The sequence below is a fragment of the Streptopelia decaocto genome (assembly GCF_964273445.1).
Source record: "Streptopelia decaocto genome assembly, chromosome: 5".
NCBI classification, from domain to species: domain Eukaryota; kingdom Metazoa; phylum Chordata; class Aves; order Columbiformes; family Columbidae; genus Streptopelia; species Streptopelia decaocto.
Genome location: NC_138659.1, coordinates 63,436,524 through 63,456,371, shown reverse-complemented (window position 1 = coordinate 63,456,371; position 19,848 = coordinate 63,436,524). Strand labels below are relative to the sequence as shown.

The 19,848-nt window shown below is 38.2% G+C and overlaps 1 protein-coding gene across 10 annotated transcripts in view; it reads left to right on the top strand.

Annotated features, from left to right (window-relative positions):
- Positions 1-19,479, top strand: part of NRAP (nebulin related anchoring protein) — a 51,709-nt gene extending 32,230 nt beyond the window's left edge. For all 10 annotated transcript variants that reach the window (XM_082054774.1, XM_082054780.1, XM_082054775.1 and 7 more), the window contains 17 exons: positions 1,562-1,660; positions 3,494-3,598; positions 3,993-4,100; positions 4,893-5,006; positions 6,409-6,606; positions 7,737-7,841; positions 8,872-8,970; positions 9,741-9,845; positions 10,203-10,310; positions 11,970-12,281; positions 13,943-14,047; positions 14,722-14,820; positions 14,932-15,036; positions 16,604-16,711; positions 17,444-17,755; positions 18,004-18,156; positions 19,108-19,479. In XM_082054774.1, the coding sequence (XP_081910900.1) occupies positions 1,562-1,660; positions 3,494-3,598; positions 3,993-4,100; positions 4,893-5,006; positions 6,409-6,606; positions 7,737-7,841; positions 8,872-8,970; positions 9,741-9,845; positions 10,203-10,310; positions 11,970-12,281; positions 13,943-14,047; positions 14,722-14,820; positions 14,932-15,036; positions 16,604-16,711; positions 17,444-17,755; positions 18,004-18,156; positions 19,108-19,209 (2,337 nt within the window). In that variant the 3' untranslated portion in view covers positions 19,210-19,479. The remainder of the gene's footprint in view (positions 1-1,561; positions 1,661-3,493; positions 3,599-3,992; positions 4,101-4,892; positions 5,007-6,408; positions 6,607-7,736; positions 7,842-8,871; positions 8,971-9,740; positions 9,846-10,202; positions 10,311-11,969; positions 12,282-13,942; positions 14,048-14,721; positions 14,821-14,931; positions 15,037-16,603; positions 16,712-17,443; positions 17,756-18,003; positions 18,157-19,107) is intronic.
- The last annotated feature ends 369 nt before the right edge of the window (positions 19,480-19,848 follow it).

Sequence of the window (19,848 nt, the reverse complement as noted above, 5' to 3'; positions counted from 1 at the left end):
ATCTATAGGCCCCCAAGTAGTTTTCATCCTTATTTCTCTCTAAAACCAATATCACTTGCAGGTAAAGGTGAGCTCTAGAATCCTTTGTGCCAGTTCTGTGAGGCCCTCAAAGCAGGCTGTGGTGGAAATGGTTAAAAGTTCATAGTATTCTGTTTCTATTATTTCAGAAGGAGTCTTACTGGTCAAATCTGCTGCAGTAAGAGACTGAATCCTGTGATTTTTTTAGTTAACCACTGGTGATGCAGGAATCATCTGTTAATTCACTCAATAACAGCATTAACCGCTGTTGTAGTGTCTCAGAAAAATACAGTCATCCTTTCACATCTGCCTGATTGCTAACACTATTTTTTCCCATGTAATCATCTACAATAAAGAAAGATTTTTTTTTTTAGGCACCATAACTAGATCCTCAGCTAGTGTAAAGTAAGGGAACTTCATAAAAGCTGGTACAGCAATGCTGGCTGGAGTAGTAACTGAGAATCTTTATGGGTATACCATTTTGAAAACTGCCAAGTAGAAATTTGACTTGCTACGTTGCTCATCTCTTCAGCTGATCAGGACAAAGCATAAACCAGTTTTGTCCCTAGTTAATCTTAGTGAGTTTGCTCATTTTTAAGGGATTTCTTTCTGCAACCAAAACATTTCTCATAAGCTTGTAATACACTAAAAGAGTTGCTGTGTTTTACATTGGTGTTTTGAGTCCCCAAAGAATCAGGATGTTGCCTCAAATAAACTCCTGTGTATCACAGCTCAATTTAAAGGAGAATGACAGGCCTTTAGACTCAAACGCTGAGATAGAAACAATTTCCTTAAGAGCCATGAACATATTTATTGACTTGGGGGTTGATCACAGGCACCGGGAAAATTTAGTGTGCACTATCTGGAGAAGAGATAAGAGTATTGATGGGTATAGGACAACTCATGCAGCAGGAGAAGCTTTTAGTGACCTGGCCATATGGAAAAAATATCATTTTGCCATCAAAGAGCCTTCATTTTAATTATGTGTATGTAACAAGAACTCTCAGAAGCTACTATGGGTCCTTTCAAGCAAGCAGAATTAATATAATTATCTAGAAAATATACCATAACAATTAGGCACAGTATTAATGACTGCACAGATTTGCTATAGGTGTTACGAGGAAACGTAAACCCTGAAACAATAAGTTAAATGGTTGCCATTATTAACACACTGGAATTTTATATAATTTCTTGCTTAAAGAAGTATAAATAAAAATATACTCATTCATACTGTACTTGAAGTAATCTGAAAAGAAGATTTTTTAAATCCTGAGTTCTGGAGTATTTATGTGGGCAGAATCTGATTTTGAAATGTTTCCCTTATATTTAGAGAGAAATACTTTAATATTAATCAGCAAAAGGTTATTGTTAAATTGAAACAAATATTAATCTGAAAGTACCTAGGACATAAAGATGAGGAAAGAGGAATAATAATTATGTTCACAAATTCACTCTAATCTCCAGCAACCTATGATTTTTCTCTTTCAAATAGCATGAAAGAGCAGCACAAAATTCACAGCTTTGATCTTTTTCTGCTCAACAGAAGAAGTACCGTCAGCATCCATATGCTTTGAAGTTTACCAGTATTAAAGACACTCCTGAGATGATCCAGGCTAGAATTAGTTATAACCAGGCTGTGGATGTAAGTTATAATGTATATACATTATGATTATAAGAGTGGTATCCTCTTTGAACGACCTGATTGAAGCACTGGCTTTCTCTCTCTTTCTTTCTCTGAGATTATCCTTGGGAACCAGGAAACTTGGTGTTCTGGTGTGGTGCATCTCACAAAGAACATGTTTCTAACTTGGAATGAGAAATCATAGGGATCCCACTGAAGTGAATGGCAGTTTCATGCAAAAAGGGCCTTCTGCCTGATTTTTTTTTTCAGAAGTAAAATTTAGGAGTAAGACTGACCTTTGACCTTTAGAGACATTTGGCCTTTTGAGGTTCATTGAGGAAGAACATATTTGGGGTTCTTTCTCCTTTTCAAAAGGATCTTTCAAATTTCACTTTCTGCATATTCTTTGGAAACAAAATGTAAGACAGCGTGACAAGGAAGAAAAAATAAATTATTTCAAGCTGTCATCCTGCTGAGAGAGAAATCCAGGAGGGGAGACCTTAAAGAGAAGAATTGAGGCTGTTTGGTGTTTAAACATGTTTATTTTTAATAGAAGAGCGATTTAAAAATATTGTAGACTTAACTGGGATAATACAGAAGTGAATAATAAGCAAAAGTCACTCAAAAAAGACAAGTTTCAAACATGAGAGGGTGTTTTATGGTGAAAATAGATATTTTTAAAGTGAAGAAGAAGATGAAAGACACTGTGTAAAACACATGCTATTGTAATACTTATAGTGTCTATGTCTTTGGTTTAATTAATAAGATCCAAAAGGCTGACATCTCAGGCAGGATAAATATAAGTCATTTTGTTCTGCTGAGCCACAGTCAAAGTCAGTCTGCTGCTCTACTTCTTCACTCGTGGAGCTCTCATTAATTTTTATCTTATGGAGCTGCAGTACAAGTGGACCTACTTGCTAAAGAAAGTGGCTACAGGGTGAAATGGAGAGGTTCGTTCACATCTGGAGGGTCTCAAACCCTCACACAGAAATATGAACCTGAGTAAGGCAAGTAAGGAGGCCAAGACGTGGATCGTATCTAAGGCCAAAAAAAACGGTGACAATCCATACTCATCTGAAAATAACGGTGTAAGAAGAAATTAGAATAAACTAGGAGAGAAAGATAACGTGGAAGAGGTGAACTCTGCATGGCCATTGTAGGGGAAGTTCCAGTTAACTGTGTAGGACTCCTCTTATGTGTCTGCAGACACCCAAATGTCAGCTAGTCCTGGGCCAACCCTATGTTCTTCCTTCAAGGACTGAGATGAGTAACCCACGTAGACACCTGTTTTAAGATGGGATCAGTCACCTTCTGGGTTTTTTTTAATCTCTTGCCATTGACTGTTGAGCACCCCTTTGCAACTAGCTCTGGAAATAAATTTGGAGTAATTGCACAGATAATTGTCATCATATTTGTCTGCTAAAAATGAACAACTTTGGAAAGATGTGTTTGGGAACTTCAGCTCCCCAGATTTCTGTGGAATTTCGAAGTGCTGTTGGGCCACTCGTGGCTGCACATCCTTAAGAAATGCTGTTTATTCTCCCTTTCCCTATTCATATATGTTGGAAGTCTTATCAAATTAATATTCAAATATCTGAATTTTCATATGCATTGACTTACACACTCAAAACTTCAAGGAGTTCCTCTCGAGTGTGCTCTAATTGATAGGTGCATCAGACTCCCAAAGCTTTTTTTAATACTTTTTGACTGATGCAATTGCATGTCTTTATTAATGCTTCTGTCACTTTTCTGTAGTCTTTGCTTTCCGTAAAACCTGTTTGTTAATGCTTTTGTCTGAGCTCGCGATTGAATGTGTAGTGAGTACTTGCTTCTGAAATTTGTCTCTTTTTGCAGAGGCTGTACAGGGAGCACGGTGAGAGTGTAAAGCATCAGTATACACCAACAACAGATCTTCCTGAAATCCTTCAGGCCAAATTAAATGCTATGAATATCAGCGAGGTATGAATCTGACCTTTAATATTTTAAAGGAAAGTTAAAATGTTGATAGTTCTTTGCTGTTTGTCCTACACAGGGAATCATAGTAAATTTCTCTCCTATCCAAAGTATATAAACATTCTATGGTCTAAATATTTCTGAAGTAATATGAGAAAACAAACTTCTTATTAAGCTTCTCCTAACTTAGAAAGATTAAGAATGAACAAACAAACACATTTTTATAATGGACGTTTGTAATGTTGTTTTTCCTGTTGTGTGATGATAGTTTAATTTATATTAGGCCTTTATGTTAGAATAGAATGAAACTAGTGTAGTAACATTGCTAGAATAGCAAAAAGGCTGCAGTGTCAACCCTCTGAAGAGCAACTTTGCTTCATTCCTCTTCTGTATTTCCTAGATTCGCTATAAGGAGTCCTGGGGAAAGATGAAAGATGGTGGCTATCAACTGAAACTAGATGCCATTCCCTTCCAAGCTGCAAAGGCTTCGGGTGAAATCATAAGTGATGTATGTCAACTTATTGCTGATATTGTCCAGTAGGATATGTCAGTCGCTCCAGACTGTTTCTGCTCTGCTGAGTGACTCTTGATGGAAACAGCGTGTCCAGCTAACTCTACATCTGGGAAACATCTGACCTCAATCTAGTTAGTTGTACTTTTGGAGGTGCAGACACAATAACGTGTTATTGGTAACTAAGCAAAGGGAGGTTTGTGAAAACAAACACCCATTAGCAAAGCTGACCAACTTCCCTGCTGTAGTGACTGGGCAATCACAGAGACTGTTCAGGGGCTGTCACCCACTGTTAGCTGGATAAGTTTTGGAAAAGGGAGTTTATTTAGGAAGCTCTGCCCTTCAGGGTTTGTCTTGGGTGTCCTTTACAGATTGTGAAGATATACAGATTAATTTCAAATGTAGGAGACTAGTCGTTCTGACTTTGCTAGAGAGCTGAGGTAAAGAGGCTCCTTAGAGGTTGATTCTGAGCTCCTGCACCAAGTTCTTTTCTTCCACCATCTGTGTAACAGTGGGTAACTAACTCAAGCTATCTGTAAGTGTTCGTTGGTGCAGTTTTTTTCCTCTATTTTCCTCTAAATAGGATAAAATTACAAAATGTTTGCACAGGTGAGGTCTTCCTAGCATCCACTAAATGTCCATTCAGATTTATTAGCATACTGAGTATAGCCAGAATTTATTGTCCACAGTTCTCTTTCAGCAACATGAAAATCCTCTTATTGAAGTTTTAACAATCTGACTAATACTTACTTCACTTCTATTCATGTTTCTATTGTCATTCCTTTTTAGCACAAGTATAAGGAGGCATTTCAGAAAATGAAAGGACAGATGGTTGGCTCACGTGGCCTGGATGGTGATATTCATATTGCTCATTCAGTTCATGCAGCTTCGCTACAGAGTGATGTAAGTACAAGCAAGAAGATGGGGGCATTTTGGAACTGGTTTCCTAACAGTGAGTAGGTCCTTATGGAAAGTGCACTTAGCTGTGGACTAGCTTACAGTTTAAAATTTAGGGCTTTCTCTCCCACTTTCCAGATGTTTTGATATAATCATGATCTAACTGATCTACCATTTTTTTACGTTATTTATGGTAACAATTATTTATCAATAAAAGAAAACTGTGCATTCTTGCACAATCCCCTGCTGCAGCCACTGTTGCCTAGCGTGGAACATCTTAGTCTGTAAAAGTATCACTCAAAGGCAGGTCAAATTGAGAATTAGTAGTGGTCTTTGTACAGAACTAAATTAAATTTGATAGAGGTACAAAGTTGTTTGGCAATTATTTTCAATTTACAGTAATCCTGAAAGACTAAAGGATGAATGAGTTTATTGACGTTTTTGTTGTGGCATGGTTCCCACTCGGTCTTGGGAATCACGTCATTTGTTCTTTGTCTATAAGAATTGTAGCTATTCAGCACATTTTGAACACTGTGGCTTGATCCAGAAAGCAGTCAAATATTTCTCTGAATTTAAGCACAGAAGTAATCCAAGAACTATTTATCTTCTTACCAAAACTGTCCCTAGTGAGCCTGATTGTGGATATAGACAGGAGAGTGTTCATGGGTTTCAGTGAGTGCTGGGATTTTACTGGGATTCTTCCTTGTGTGATGGTGGGCTTGGACATACAGGTAACAGTAAGGGTCTGAAGAATTCATCCATCAGGTTACTCTAAGTCAGTTTGATGATCATCAATAACTCTGGATGTTCATTATCTGGATGAACAGCCTGAACATCTCAAATTTGCATAATCTGATAGGGAAATGTCATACAAAAACAATCTTTGAAGATTTCTTTTCCCAGACAAAGACAAGCAGTGAAAAAAAATCCAACACTAAAAATAACATTTAAAACTATGAAGGGAAACTGGCCAAATTGATAGAGACTAACAAATATTTTGAGTGAGGATTTGTACTAATTCTAATATAAATACAGCTTTTTGCATTTTGTCCTCAGGAAGTAGCTTCACCTTTTTGCTGTGCTTTCTAGAAATGCAGTGAATTAAGAATTCATTAATCAATTTGATGATTTTATAGATTCAACATATCCAGTCAACAAAAATAAAATTTATAAATTTATCTCAGGTTAATTGGATGTAATGTAGATGGCTACTATTTATGAAGAATAGGCTGCCACATCTAAGTATTGATCATTCACAGTATAGTTAAACAAGTTAGGGAACTTACTTTTAAAAAAGAATAATTTATACTGGAAACTGGAAGAAATATGGAGAATGTCTCTTCTGATCAAAACCTGAATTCTTATTACCATGTTGTGATATCTGTGTGATCTGTTTTTAATTTGATAGGTGAAATACAAGCAAGGTTTTGAGGAAACAAAGACTCACTTCCACCTGCCACTGGATATGATAAACCTGGTACATGCCAGGAGAGCCCAGTCTTTGGTCAGTGAACAAGAATACAGACAGCTGCTCCACCAGTACACTTCTTTGACTGATGATGTGAGATTGCGCTGTGCCAAGAACGCGTACAAACTACAGAGCGAGGTAACTGCAAAACATCCCAGCAATGTTTCCCTGTTGGGTCTGATGCAAGATCGTTCTTTCCCAAACCATGACAGCTGACTGTATGTATTTGAGCAGCAGCTGAGGGATAAACAATGGCTCTTCCCCCTTGATTACATTCAGAAATGAGACATTTCTCTTATTGGGCAGTTGTACAACATCTGTGAGCACACTATACCAAAAGATAAGTAGTCTTTGATGATCGGGCATAGAAGTGTTGGCAAATGAGGATGATGGCACTGGTAGTGAAGTACTTTTTTTAAGATCTTGCTAATCATCCAGACTGTTTATCGACTGGTATTTGAGTTGTTTTGCACTTGGGTGAAATTCATGTGTACTTCCACAAGAAGTTTGTTAAAAATCTGATTTATAAGAGACTTATAAACTCTGGCCCAAGACATAGACACGGAAATTCTAGGAAGGGTGAGTTTAGCTCCCTGTGTAAACTTGAGTAAAAGCAACTGGATAATGCCTTACAAATTGAAGATTAGGATGTGTCTGTAGGCAGAGCCTTAAGCGAAGGAGTTTTAATAGATTACATTGCCTCCAGAAACTGCTGGAGAGGCTGTACCTTAAAAACATGTTTGGCCCTAAAATACTACTATATATCAGTTTAGCTCTTTCAGCCAGCAGTCTTAAAGGTGGCAAACTGTGTTCAAACAAGTGTAAAAATCAGCTGTCAGTTAAAAAGTTACAGACTTTTATTTTAAAATATTTTCAGACACTTTTCTAAGCTATATATATTTTTATATGTTTCTAAATTAATGTCTAGCTGTGATTTATGTATTATATGTGAATGAAGAAAAGTCGTGTATCTAGGAAAGGTTTTTACAGTGTTACAAATGGAAGTTAGGAGTCCAAGTATCATTTGGTGTCCATGAGACTTAGTGCTCCCTGGAATCTTGCACCTGTAGTGTAGATCGGTCAGGGCTGTTTGCGCATGAACATACACATAGACATAAGAATGTGGGGTACATATACATATGAGGTATCTGTGGTAGATACTAATTTTAATGGATTTATTTGAATACAGTTATTGTGTATTTTTGGATGAATAAATATAGGGTGTCTCAAATGCAAACTTGTAATCACTTCTGCTTGGTTTTCCTTAGAATTTATACCGGTCTGACGTGAACTTTATGCGAGGGGTTGGATGTATTACTCCAGGGGCCCTAGAGATTGAAGGAAGGAAGAAAGCTTCTGAACTCATCAGTGAGGTAACAAAAGAGGGTTTTGATTTCTCCACTACAAACAAGAGTTTGCCAGATGTCTTTCCATTAAACTGGGCTGGCAAAGTGACTCACTGGTTAATGCTGGTCTTCCTCCCCGTGTGTTTGATCATTCCATTCATATCCTAACTTCAAATGGATGAACCTGATGGAGTTCAAGGTTTTGCAGACTTTGCTAACTGTTTTGGGCAATCTTTTCTCCTGTGTTTCGGACCCAGGAGGTTGTATTTTATATTATTTATTTTAGATTCTAAATGATTGTTTTCAGCTAAAAATAAGGCTATGCCTTGTACTGTTTCTCCAAAATTAAATTGACCTGCAGAGTGCCCAATACATTACACTGTTCTCAGCTCTGCTCCTGATTCACAGTCTTTGTCTGTTTTTCACTTGGCACTTCTGTGTGGTATTACTTTTCCCCCTCTCTAATTAGATTTTTATTTCCTCTGTCATGTTCACTTCTTACAGTCTCTTCTGGTGTCAAATCTATTGCCCATAATCACACAAATGGTTTCAAATCTATTGCTCATATTGACATAGATGTGAAATTAAGAAAAAGAGAGTACTCTTCCTAGTTGTGCTCTCATGAATGGAACCCTGCTTGTGGTGATCTTGCAGTTATTTTGTTCACAGTTCTGATGCAGGACCACGGGCCAGGTGGAATCTCATTTTTCTCACAAAAAAATACAGTGGGCTTGTGCAGCACCTTCTGTCTGGATTGGGTTGCCTTTGCTGTAATTCCACTAGTCAGGGTTAATGACACCAAAGATGGAATGAATTCAGCATGGTAGTATTTTTTTTTACACCTAATTCCTATTTTAATTTCCCCTGTGAGTCTTGATTAAACTAAATTCAGAGTAGCAAAAAGTAAATTAGTCTAATGGTCAGTAGACACATACCCTTTGCAAAGTAGAGTTTTAAGCACAAGCAGCACTACTAGACCACTGGTATTGGAAAAAAGTCCCTTATCTGACAAGACAATTTAATGATTCCGTTCATTTTTCTTTGTGTGTGAACTCAGAGTAAATATCGTCAGCAGCCACATTCCTTCAAGTACACATCGGTGACAGACTCTCCTGGCCTCCTTCATGCAAAATTCAGCAATATGATTGCTAATGAGGTAGGCTCTCCTAACGGGAATCAGAAAAAATGCTTTTCAAAATGCAGCAAGCTAGGGATGGAGAAGTGGAAAAGAGACAACCCTGTTCTGAAGGCAAAATGCATCAAAGAGAAAGCAAGCATCACTGATTCGTGCTTTTTCACAGTTTCACATTCTATTATTTCCAAACATTTAATATAATTTTCAATTCAATTGCATTTAAAAAGCTTAAATAGTACCCATACAACAGAGTCCTGTTATCAGGTTTTTATGTGAAACAGAGCCTCAAAAGATCAAGTCTGTGGGGTGTTCTTGAGGGAGCTCATTTGTATGGTATGGTCCACTTTAGAGGGCTCCTAAACAAAGAATCACTTTTCTAATTTTCTAAAAAATAAGACAAAACCCATAGAAAATTATCAAAATCATCTTTAATAACAGGAGGAAATATCCAAGCTAGAAAATATATCCAGAAACGCCTGCCCTTTTATTTAACACAGATTCATGATGCCCTTAATGTTCTTAGGTCTACTCTTGGCCTGCTGGGAACATAACAATGCAAGGCTAAGAATGTAGTGGGTTGGCATCATGATATATGTATAAAAATTAATGTAAAACTTTTTTATGCCCACAAAGAAACCTCATGCAATTGCAATTGCAATGATATATTCTTAGCTGTTTTTTGTGCTGGCTGACTATAGTTGTCATAAGCATGAACAACTTAAGTAGCGCTGTTATATTATTGAAACAATAGAAAAGGTTAATTGCAATTGTCTTGTTGATCTCTTTCCCAGCGTCTATATAAAGCTGCGGGAGAGGACATTCAGCATCACTATACACCAACGCTGGGTCTGCCTGAGTTTACACGGGCAAGAATAAATGCAGCCAACCTCAGTGATGTAAGATTTTTTTCTCTATTTCTTATACTTATTTGGGATGAAGGATGAATTGTGCAGTGGCAAGGAAGATGGATAAGTAGAGGATTTTTAAGATCTATTTATGCTTTCCTTGATTTGATTACAATGATATTTATCGCCATTAACATATATACGGTTGTGAGTAAATTAGATCTACATAAAAAACGAGACATGTTTTGTCTGAGTTAGTAGGCTTTCCCAAAGATAATTTTAAAAAATCCTTTGATTATGAAGAATGAGACTGTAACGCAGAATAACAAATGAAAGAGGGTTCCTTTGTTTGTTCCTTTGTGCATTTAAAAGTAAACCAGCAATCTACATGTGCCTTTCCCTCTTTAGGCAAAATACAGAGAATCTTGGCATAATCTACGTGCTCAAGGCTACAAGCTGACAATGGAAGCGCTCCTGTTCCAGACTGCCAGGGCCTCCAGAGAAATTGCCAGTGATGTGAGTTGAATGATTCAACCTTCCTTCTTGCCTAATTTCTGTTAACTTCATGTAATACAATGTCTAAAGCAGGTTTTACTGAATTAAAGCAACTCCATAACCATGTGAGACAAGTGTGAGACAGAATATATTACTTATGAATGAGGTTCTTTGTGTGAATTAAAAAAAAAAAGACGACTAAGAATCACTGCTAATCGGGAACCAAGCTCTGTTAAATATCTTCCAGTGGGAAATAGCTGGTGAATTTCAGTATTTGCAGGCAGGCAAATCAGAGGATTCCCTTCCTTTCCAGACTTTCAGCTCCTCACATTAGAAAGTGCCCACTAATTCTGTCCACCTGGCTTTGAGCTGATTTTTGGAAGTGCTTAGTGCCCTGAATTGAAAAGAAGTCAGAAGAAGCTGAGTGTTCTTTGTATCTCTGAAAATCAGGACCTGCCTGTCTGATTAGGGAGTGAAAATCAGTGGATACTCCTGTAAATATGTGTCCACTTAATTTCTGAAACAGAGGAAACAAATCTTCTTATATTTAAAATTATCCTCTCGTTTGGATTGTTGTATACAAAACACTCAGACATGGTGGTATCCATTACTCAGAAAGCCCAAGTTCATCCCTTTCTCACAAGAAATTAAATAAATTCTAGGAAAAACTGACAATTAAGCTAAATTTAGTAAAAAAAGTATTTATTGTGTCAACATTTAGTTGCATATTTTATCTCTAATGTGATAAAATATGAATATATTTCATGCGTATTTGTTTTATGAAGTGACTATCTCTAGCTGTAATTTGAAATATATACTCAACCATATTTTGCAGAGTGCTTTTGGTTACAGCTTCAGATCTGCTCTAAAGGGTACAAGTCCATAATAGAATTACATCCACTTACAACAGATCTGAATTTGGCCCTTCATCTTGGAAGCACTTTATAAACATTAGCTACTGTAATTTAATCCCCACAAGTCTCTTGTGTGGTAGATAAGTGTTATTATCCCATTTCAACTACATTATGAACTCTTTAGGGCCCAGGCCTTCCCTTTAAAGTTCCAAGCACCCTGTTGATGCTGTATAAATAATCATTATCATCATCATCATCACTATTTCAGAGAGAGGATAAATGCAAGATCATAGGGAGAGTCATAGTCCCAGCTAAAATGAGAATGAGGGGTTGCTGGTGCTTATTCTTGTGCTCAGACCACCATCTTAGGCTTCTCAACATAGTTATTGATCCAGGAAAACTGAATTTACTCTTTAAAATAGCTGGGTGGCATTTGCAAATCTGAAGGCCACAGAGTGCATGATGTTTCTCTCTTGTATAGTTTTTTTTTCTTGTGTCTTTTGTTTGTTTCTCTTATGTTCTAATTCCTAGTGATAGGAATAATATTCTATGAGAGATAATAAAAGTACGTGATCTGAGGTTAAACATGATCAATGCTTTGGGAATATTCAGAGAATATATTGAGATGCACTTAACTTTAACGTTGCAACTACTGCGGTATTTAAATTTGAGAGCAATGAGAGATTCAATTATTTTCTAGTCCTGCGTACCTTGGCTGTTTTTACAGAAGGCATAGGTGCTCCAGTGACTTTTCCTAAGTTAGTTAGCTAGAATAGCCAGTCTAAATTTTGCACTTTTTCACTTTTATCCTTTTATTATTTTATAGTACCAGTATAAACACAACTTTGTGATGGAGAGAGGAAGGCACATTGGGGCCAGAAGTGTTTTAGATGACACCAGGTTGCTGCATTGTGTGCATGCTGCCAAATTACAGAGTGAACAGGAGTATAAGAAGGGATCGCAAGAAGTGTGGTCTCAGTACCATCTGCCCATGGACATGGTGAATCTTGTCCATGCCAGGAAAGCCCAGGCCTTAGCAAGTGATCAAGATTACAGAAAGAGGCTCCATGAATTTACAGCACTCCCAGAAGACTTGAAGATGAAGTGGGCCAAAAGAGCCCACATGTTACAGAGTGAGGTAAGGACTTGCCTTCTGTTAACAGCAAATTGAATTTAGCAATAACAAAGCTTTGAGTGATGGGCACAAATTGTATATTGACATTGGGCAGTGTTTTTCGAAAGGGCATTTATAAACTTAGGTATAGGTAGCAGCGAGATATCTGATTGCTTCTCACATATGGAATATATGTGAATTGCAGGTTCTCATGTTGTATACCTGACAGAAAATCACTGTGGTCCATGTTATTCTAGAGCTGAGGGATATTCACAATCATCTGTATGTGCTTTCAAATAGACATAGTTGTTGAGCACATGCATAAAAGCTGCATGGGTGTAGGCAGCTGTACTTTGAAAGTTTATGGTAAAGTGTCATTAGCTGCTCTGTAGCAGGAAGCTCTGTTTGGACGGTTTTTGTTTTGTGAAAAAAGAGACTGAATCATTCAGCAGGGAAGTGAAAAAGTTTGTTCAGGAAGTTATGCTACCTCTTTACAGGTCTTCAGAGAGCTGATTATCTACTGAGCTCAGGAGTTTATTATGAGACGTAGCAATGGGACATTTGTTGGATTCAGTCAGATCTGATGAGCAGAGATTAACACATATTCCAGCTATGAAAGTCAGTGGCAATCAAAGCACTAGAGAGCTTGTATCTTCCTTTTTTACTCCATGTACTTGCTACCTGGTATCCCAGATGTAGTCTCTGTTGCCAGACCTTTCTGGGGATATTCTTGGGATGGTATAGGAGCTGTTGCTAGATGCAGTTCTTTGCCTTTCCTACTCCCATTCCTGCCTTCTTCTGTAGGGGCTAACAGATGGCATACAGGTAGGTAGGTCGAGGAAGGCAGGACTTTTTACTATTTACTGATGTGAGGCAGTGACTCGCATGATGGGAGAGTGACATTTCCAGGGACTTAGTCCTAGACCTAGTCCTAGACCCTAACAGCATGCACTTTGGAGCTTACCTACAAAGGGACGGGGTAGGAGATGAGTGAGAACCTCAACACTTGGCTTTTTGCCTTTAGACCCCACAGGTTAAGAATCCTGAGAAACTATAAAAGTGGTTTTATCTGCTACCCTCTCTATCTAGTAGCTTGTGCTACCTGGCTGTTATGCCCTTTTGCATATAGGGAATAAAAATTGACCCTGAAAAAATGGATGTTTGGATTAAAGTCATAGAGCCACTGTCACTCTGAAGAAGAAGTCAGAATTGTTGGGATTTGGGCTGTTTACTGGCTTTCACTTTTTATTGGGTCTGCCTTGTTTTCTTTACTGGATTAGGAGGCAGAGCAAGCCTTCAATGTGAATAAAGAAAGAGTAATGTGTCCTCCTAGAAATGGGGTTAATGAAGAACCGTGCACCTGATAAAATAATTAGTATTCCTGACTTGAACTCACCTCAGAAAATTATTTCAAAAGGAGTTCTTTTACACCCAGTACAAACAGGTTATTACTTACTGCTCTGAGTCATACTAATTCACTCGTGGGGCCTTCTCTTGTAACTTGCATATGATACATTATTTAATTCCTAGTGGAATGAACAAATGCAAACAGTTTGGCTTTACGATGTGATATGTGCATGGCAAATGAAAAACCTCAAAATGTTAATATGAATCAGGGAGTCTTTTAAAAAACCTTAATAGCTGTGGATATAAAACTGATAGCTAACGATTTTCATTTTTAACAGCATCGCTATAAATCAGACCTGAACTTCATGAAAGGAGTTGGTTGGATGGCTCTGAGATCTCCGCAGATAGAAAGTGTAAAAAAGGCTGGAGAGCTCATCAGCGAGGTAACTGATAAATCTTTCATGGAGTAGCATGTCTGCAGGAATTGTTTACCATCAAGGCTCCTCGTTACATGACACTTACGAATGTAGCTTATCATTTCCTTTTGATGTGGGAGCCTGTTTATACAAGGTGTAAGTTACCAAGAAGCAGTATGGGAGATGCAAGTCCACTGTGTGACACCTGCTGAATATTTTCCATTCCAAATGAAACACAAGAGCATAAACAAAACATGTAGCAATAAATAAATGCAGTAAACTCCATTATGAAATTCTAAGCAGGTGGTTATGGAAGTGATATAGAAAGATACAACATTGACAACCACACTGAAGGGGCATTTGCCTGCTCAATATCATGCATTAATGGAGAAAAATTATGAGCTGTCAAAAGTGTAGTGTTCGAAGCTTTTTGCATGTGAATTTTCAGTGGGAAGTCCTCCTTGCACACACAAACCCAGAAGTTTGGTGCCTGGGTACCGCAGCAATGATGTAGCAGCATCCCTGTTCCCTAGCTGAAAGAGCAATGGAGACTTAAGCAGAATAGTATGTTTTTAATACCGTGGAGGGTGTTTTTTATGTTTTACTGTAGTTATCACACTCTTTGAATTGTGATATATCATTAACAGAAACATCCTGTGGGTTTTTTTCATTTGTTTTTGTTGTATCTCTCCCCATCTCAGATAAAGTACCGCCAGAAGCCAGAAAGTTTGAAGTTCACTGCCGTGGTTGACTCTCCAGATTTGATTCATGCTAAAAACAGCTACCTCCAGTGCAGTGATGTAGGTTACATTTTACTATAAGTGACATTAACTTTTGTTGTACTATAATGCATAAAAGAATTGATCTCGACATTGCTTCCAGTATCAGTACCATAACTTTCAACTCCACAGAGACTGTACAAGGCTGGAGACTCCGAAGCCAGACACAGGTACACCTTGCCTCCTGATCATCCAGATTTTATCCGAGCCCGCCAGAACGCATTTCTCATCAGTGATGTAAGTAAGCCTTTTACTTTGGGGAGTTGACTTGGTAACTGTCATCAAGGAAAACAAACTTGCTTGGAATTAAAAACTTTCATGTATCTGTAGAAGCCAGGTTCTCTGGGCCTGACTAAAACTGAAAAAGTCCGAGGCTGTGGACAGCCAACATGTTGCTAGGTTTGGGCTGGAGGGATCAAGAAAAGTCTGTTGATTTTTCTTTTGAGATTTGGTTCTACTTTCTAGGGCAGGAAGCTATTAAGGATTTCAGTCCTTCAGTATAGGTACAGTTAATTACAAGTTTAAGTATTTTTACTTGTATTTGGGTGAGGAGAAGGGGGAATCCTCTTTCTTTGACTATATAATCTACCTTCATAAAGGTGCAACACTGTGTTGAACTGATCTCTTAGGTACATTTCATCAACCTGGATGCAACTGAATCAGCAAGTGGAATTAGTTTAAAGGGATTTTGTTTCCCCATTATCCCTGACAGAGGCACTGAGTCTATTCCTAATGTACTGTTCCCTGATTAAATAGCTGTTGTCCTTCACTGTAGGGTCAGAGTGACCTTAGTTTGTAAGAAGCTTTGAATTGCTTGTTTGGTGATAGGTGCTCTGTAGGTGAAACAACCAACTAAGATTTATATTCTTTGAAGTGACAGAGGAAAAGGTAAAAAGGCAAAGAAGTGATTGCACACGAATGAACGATCAGACCTAGACCTGTTAGCAGGACGTACAGTACTGCTCGCATTGCTTCTACCCCAGCTGTCTTGCAGGATTTCTGACATCTCAACTTACCTTCTAACTAAGCATCACCTAGCACTAGATTCACCAGTAAAACGGAAGACGATCTTTTGAAATATGAAATGGATTTTGTGCTTGTTTTCATATGGTTACAAACCCCAGAAAGGGTGAATCAAAGTCTTACAGAAAGCAAAGGAATAAAATTGGAAAGAGACAGCCAGAAGTGTCAGCTAAAATACCATGGCTGTGTAGCAGGACCTGCAGACTGGTAGCTGTTTTAAGAAAGCTACTAATGGAAGAAGAACCAAATCTAGAGCGATTTCTGTTCAGGATATAAATGTATTTCACATCCTCAAAGTCACATTAAGTATGTTAGAACCGGCTGTTATTCCATATGAGTTAATGAAGCCACATGTGGCTGGGGATAGAGACAGGGATCATTTGAAAGGCTTGAAATAACTGGTATTGAAATTGTGATGCCATGAAACCCAAGATACTGCAAATGGATGCATCAAAAGAGAGAATAAGGGCAATATCAATGCAATATTGATGTGACTGATGCATCACAGTTTCTAATAGAAATTAAATCACATCAAAACCAACCACATTCAAGTACAAAAGGAAACCCTGGTGACACTTTTCAGATGAGGCATTTTATCATTATGGTGAATAGAAAAGAAGTTGAAGTGCTATGGAACTGGATCAAAACCTTGGAGATGGTACTGATGACTCTTGCTACAAATAAGCCCAGTAGGATAAAACATTTATTATTGCAGTTATGAAACTGCATTTAAGAAACTGCAGGGGGAAATGACTGTTTTGTTCTTTTCTTTTCAACACAGAAATTGTATAAAACATCGTGGGAACAGACAAGGGCATCTGGCTATGATTTTAGGATTGACGCCATCCCATTCCAGACAGCAAAGGCTTCAAGAGAGATCGCTAGTGATGTAAGAATTGTTTCAAACACTTCCCAACCCTCGTCCCATGCCACCCCACCCTATAAAAATGGGTGAATTCTGATGTAAGTGAACCTTGTTCTGTTTTGAAAAATTGGTCACCTAGAGAAACCAAATGCTGGTTAAGTGCAAAGATTTACAACTAAAGCCTTCCGTTATTAATGTCCAATACCATGCTGCTCTGCCTTTCTTCAAGGAGTTGTTCTTGGAAGGAGGCAGATTACGATGTAGTTAAACAAAATAGGTACTAAACTATGAATAGCTAAAGCATGGTCTAGACTAAAGTGAGTCACCTTTGAACACAGAAAACCGCGGTTGGCAAGAAAGCTGAAGATGCAGGAGCTTCATTGCTTGAGCTGTGTATTGGGGAGGACCAAGAGTGCAACAATAAGAGGAACTCTGTTTTTAAGAAATTAGTATTTTGGGCTCCCTAAGTCTCTCCACTCCTTTAAAAATTAGCACAAAGGGCATTCTCCTAAAGTGTTCTTGTTAGATTAGGAGATAGATAGGGTGTTTAAAAAAGATGGATGCATTTTGACCAGGATTTGCTTTGAAATTTGGTCCATCTTTTGAAACACCCTGTAGTTTGATATCAAAGAAACCCTTGGTCTTTGTGCACTACGGGAAGCATTATTGATAGCTAGCAGAGAGTAAGTTATATCATAACAGAATTTGAAGGCAATCTGAATGTGAAAATGAGATCTTCTTCTGCACTTCCTGCAGTACAAATACAGAGAAGCCTTCCTGAGAGACAGAGGCCAGCAGATGGGATGCCTCAGTGCAGATGATGATCCCAAAATCAGGCATGTCCTCAGAGTGGGGAAACTCCAGAGCGACAATGAATACAGGAGTGGATATGCCCAAAACAGGGCACAGTTCCGGAGTCACCTCAACCAGCCGGGATTCCTCCATGCTAAGAGAAGCCAGCAGCTTGCAAGCAATGTTAACTATAGGCAGCCTTTGCACCAATACACTTGGGATCCTGAGCAGCTCAATGTGAAACATGCAAAGCAGGCCTACAAACTGCAGAGTGATGTAAGTATAGCTGAGCAACACTGTCCTTCCATGTGCTAGGAGCTCTCTTTGGCAATGTTCTTTGCAGACCTTCTGTATGAACAAAATTACTTTCCTGAAAGAACTACAGTCTCTTTGCTGAAAATGAAATTTTTTTTTTATTATCAACCCTGTTGCTCTTTGTATGTCCTGTCTTGAATATTCAGGGCATGTCGCTTGATTAGAGCCAAACAAAATAATATATGCTAGTGTATGTTTCATTCTCTCAGGTAAAATACAAGTCAGACTTGAACTGGCTCAGAGGCATTGGCTGGACTCCCCCAGGGTCTTACAAAGTTGAAATGGCAAGAAGAGCTGCTGAATTGGCGTACCTTCGAGAAATGGGATTGCGAGGTGCTTCTGCTCAGTATGGACCTGGAGTTGTAAGTAGAGTGAACTGTTCTTCTCACAAATCCCAACAGCTCTGCTCTCCGTAAGGCGGGCAGGCACACATCCTCTTTAATGCTTTTGAATGCTCCCAGAACACTACATTCATCCTTCTTATTATTTGAACAGAACATGTATTGTTCCCTCATGAAGCTTTGTAGCTTTGTGTGCACCTTAATTCAAAGGAACCTCTGAGGAGAATTCAACACTGTCATGGCCGAGGAATTCCTGTAGGGACTAGGAAGTGCCATGAGACAGGATTTACTTATACTATGGGATGTGTTTCCCTTGGGGATGTTGTCACATCTCCAGATGACTCCCAATCTGCAGTGTCACAGCACAAGAAAGAAAAAGTCCGTACAGGGAACTTGCAGCACCCACAGTTAGGAAGCATTAAATTACAATAAAAGAGAAGCTCTGCACTTAAAGTACTTGTTTAATTTAAGTTTTAACTTCAGCAACAAGTCAAACAATAATTCAGCCCAAAAGAAACAGGACATATCCAGGATTTACATTCCCATCTGAAAAGTTACTCAGGAAATAAATTGCAACTATGGTTGAGTAATGCAGGCAGTGGGGACTGCAGGCAACATCTTCAGCCCTATGTGTGATAAAGATCTGATGGTCCCAGGGAATTCTACAGGTGTGCAATCTGCCTGGAACTCAGGTGTTGGCTGGTTTGCACTTTATTTAGGGCTCAAATTAGAAATTAGAACTTGAGCACATTCAGTCTTTGGACATACGTAGTATCTAACTTACATGAGCAGCTCCATTTTTTTGCACTTTTCCACTGTAAACATTTGCTCAGTGCAGAGTGGTGATTTAGATTTTGCTGGTTTGTTTGCCAGTTGTGATTATTAATACACAAATATTTTTATAGATTAATAGCTAAAACCTTCTCCGGTCCACTGGCTATCCTCACAATTTACTTGGGTTTGGTTTTACAGGACCAATTGGAGACAGAAGGATCTCAGCGGGTCACAGTCAACCCTGATGCTTCAGAAATTCTGCAAGTCAAGAGAAGAAAAATGCAGCTGTATCAAAAGTAAACACAAACACAACATAACATGTATTTTCATCTTGTCCTGCAAATCCTGTAACTTCTCAGTTTTCTAGGAAGCACAATAAATGGCATCTAAAAACTTTTTGTTTTAAAAAGCAACCTAAACATCATAATTTATAACTGATCATTTTATTTTTGTGTGGATACTTTGTGATTTATCACTGTATGTATTACTGAATCTAATATTTATTTAAAGCTTTGTACTACAGATGAATGAACCTGACTGGTAGAATATAATCTTATTCCATACTAATAATCTTTGGAGATTTGTATGTTCTTGGATTATTGGCACCATTGACCTAAGAGAATACAAAAACATGGTTCAGGTGGCTTAACAGATGAACAAGACAAAGGCCAGTGGAAGCAAAATTGTCATTGACTAACTAAGTGCATGCCTTTGAGCAGACAGCAGAGAATTTGCTCTTGGTTAACAGGATATATTCAGATCACAATTAGTTCTTCAGTCTTTTCCAAATCTTCCAAAACAAAAAAATCAGAATTAGGTTGTTAGAAATTATCACAATAGGGGTAGCTATTGATAGATTGGGTAGCTGCTTAGAGAAGATGGTGAACTGTGGAATTCAGATGAAAGAGACATTACTGTTTTGACTCTTCATAAACATGT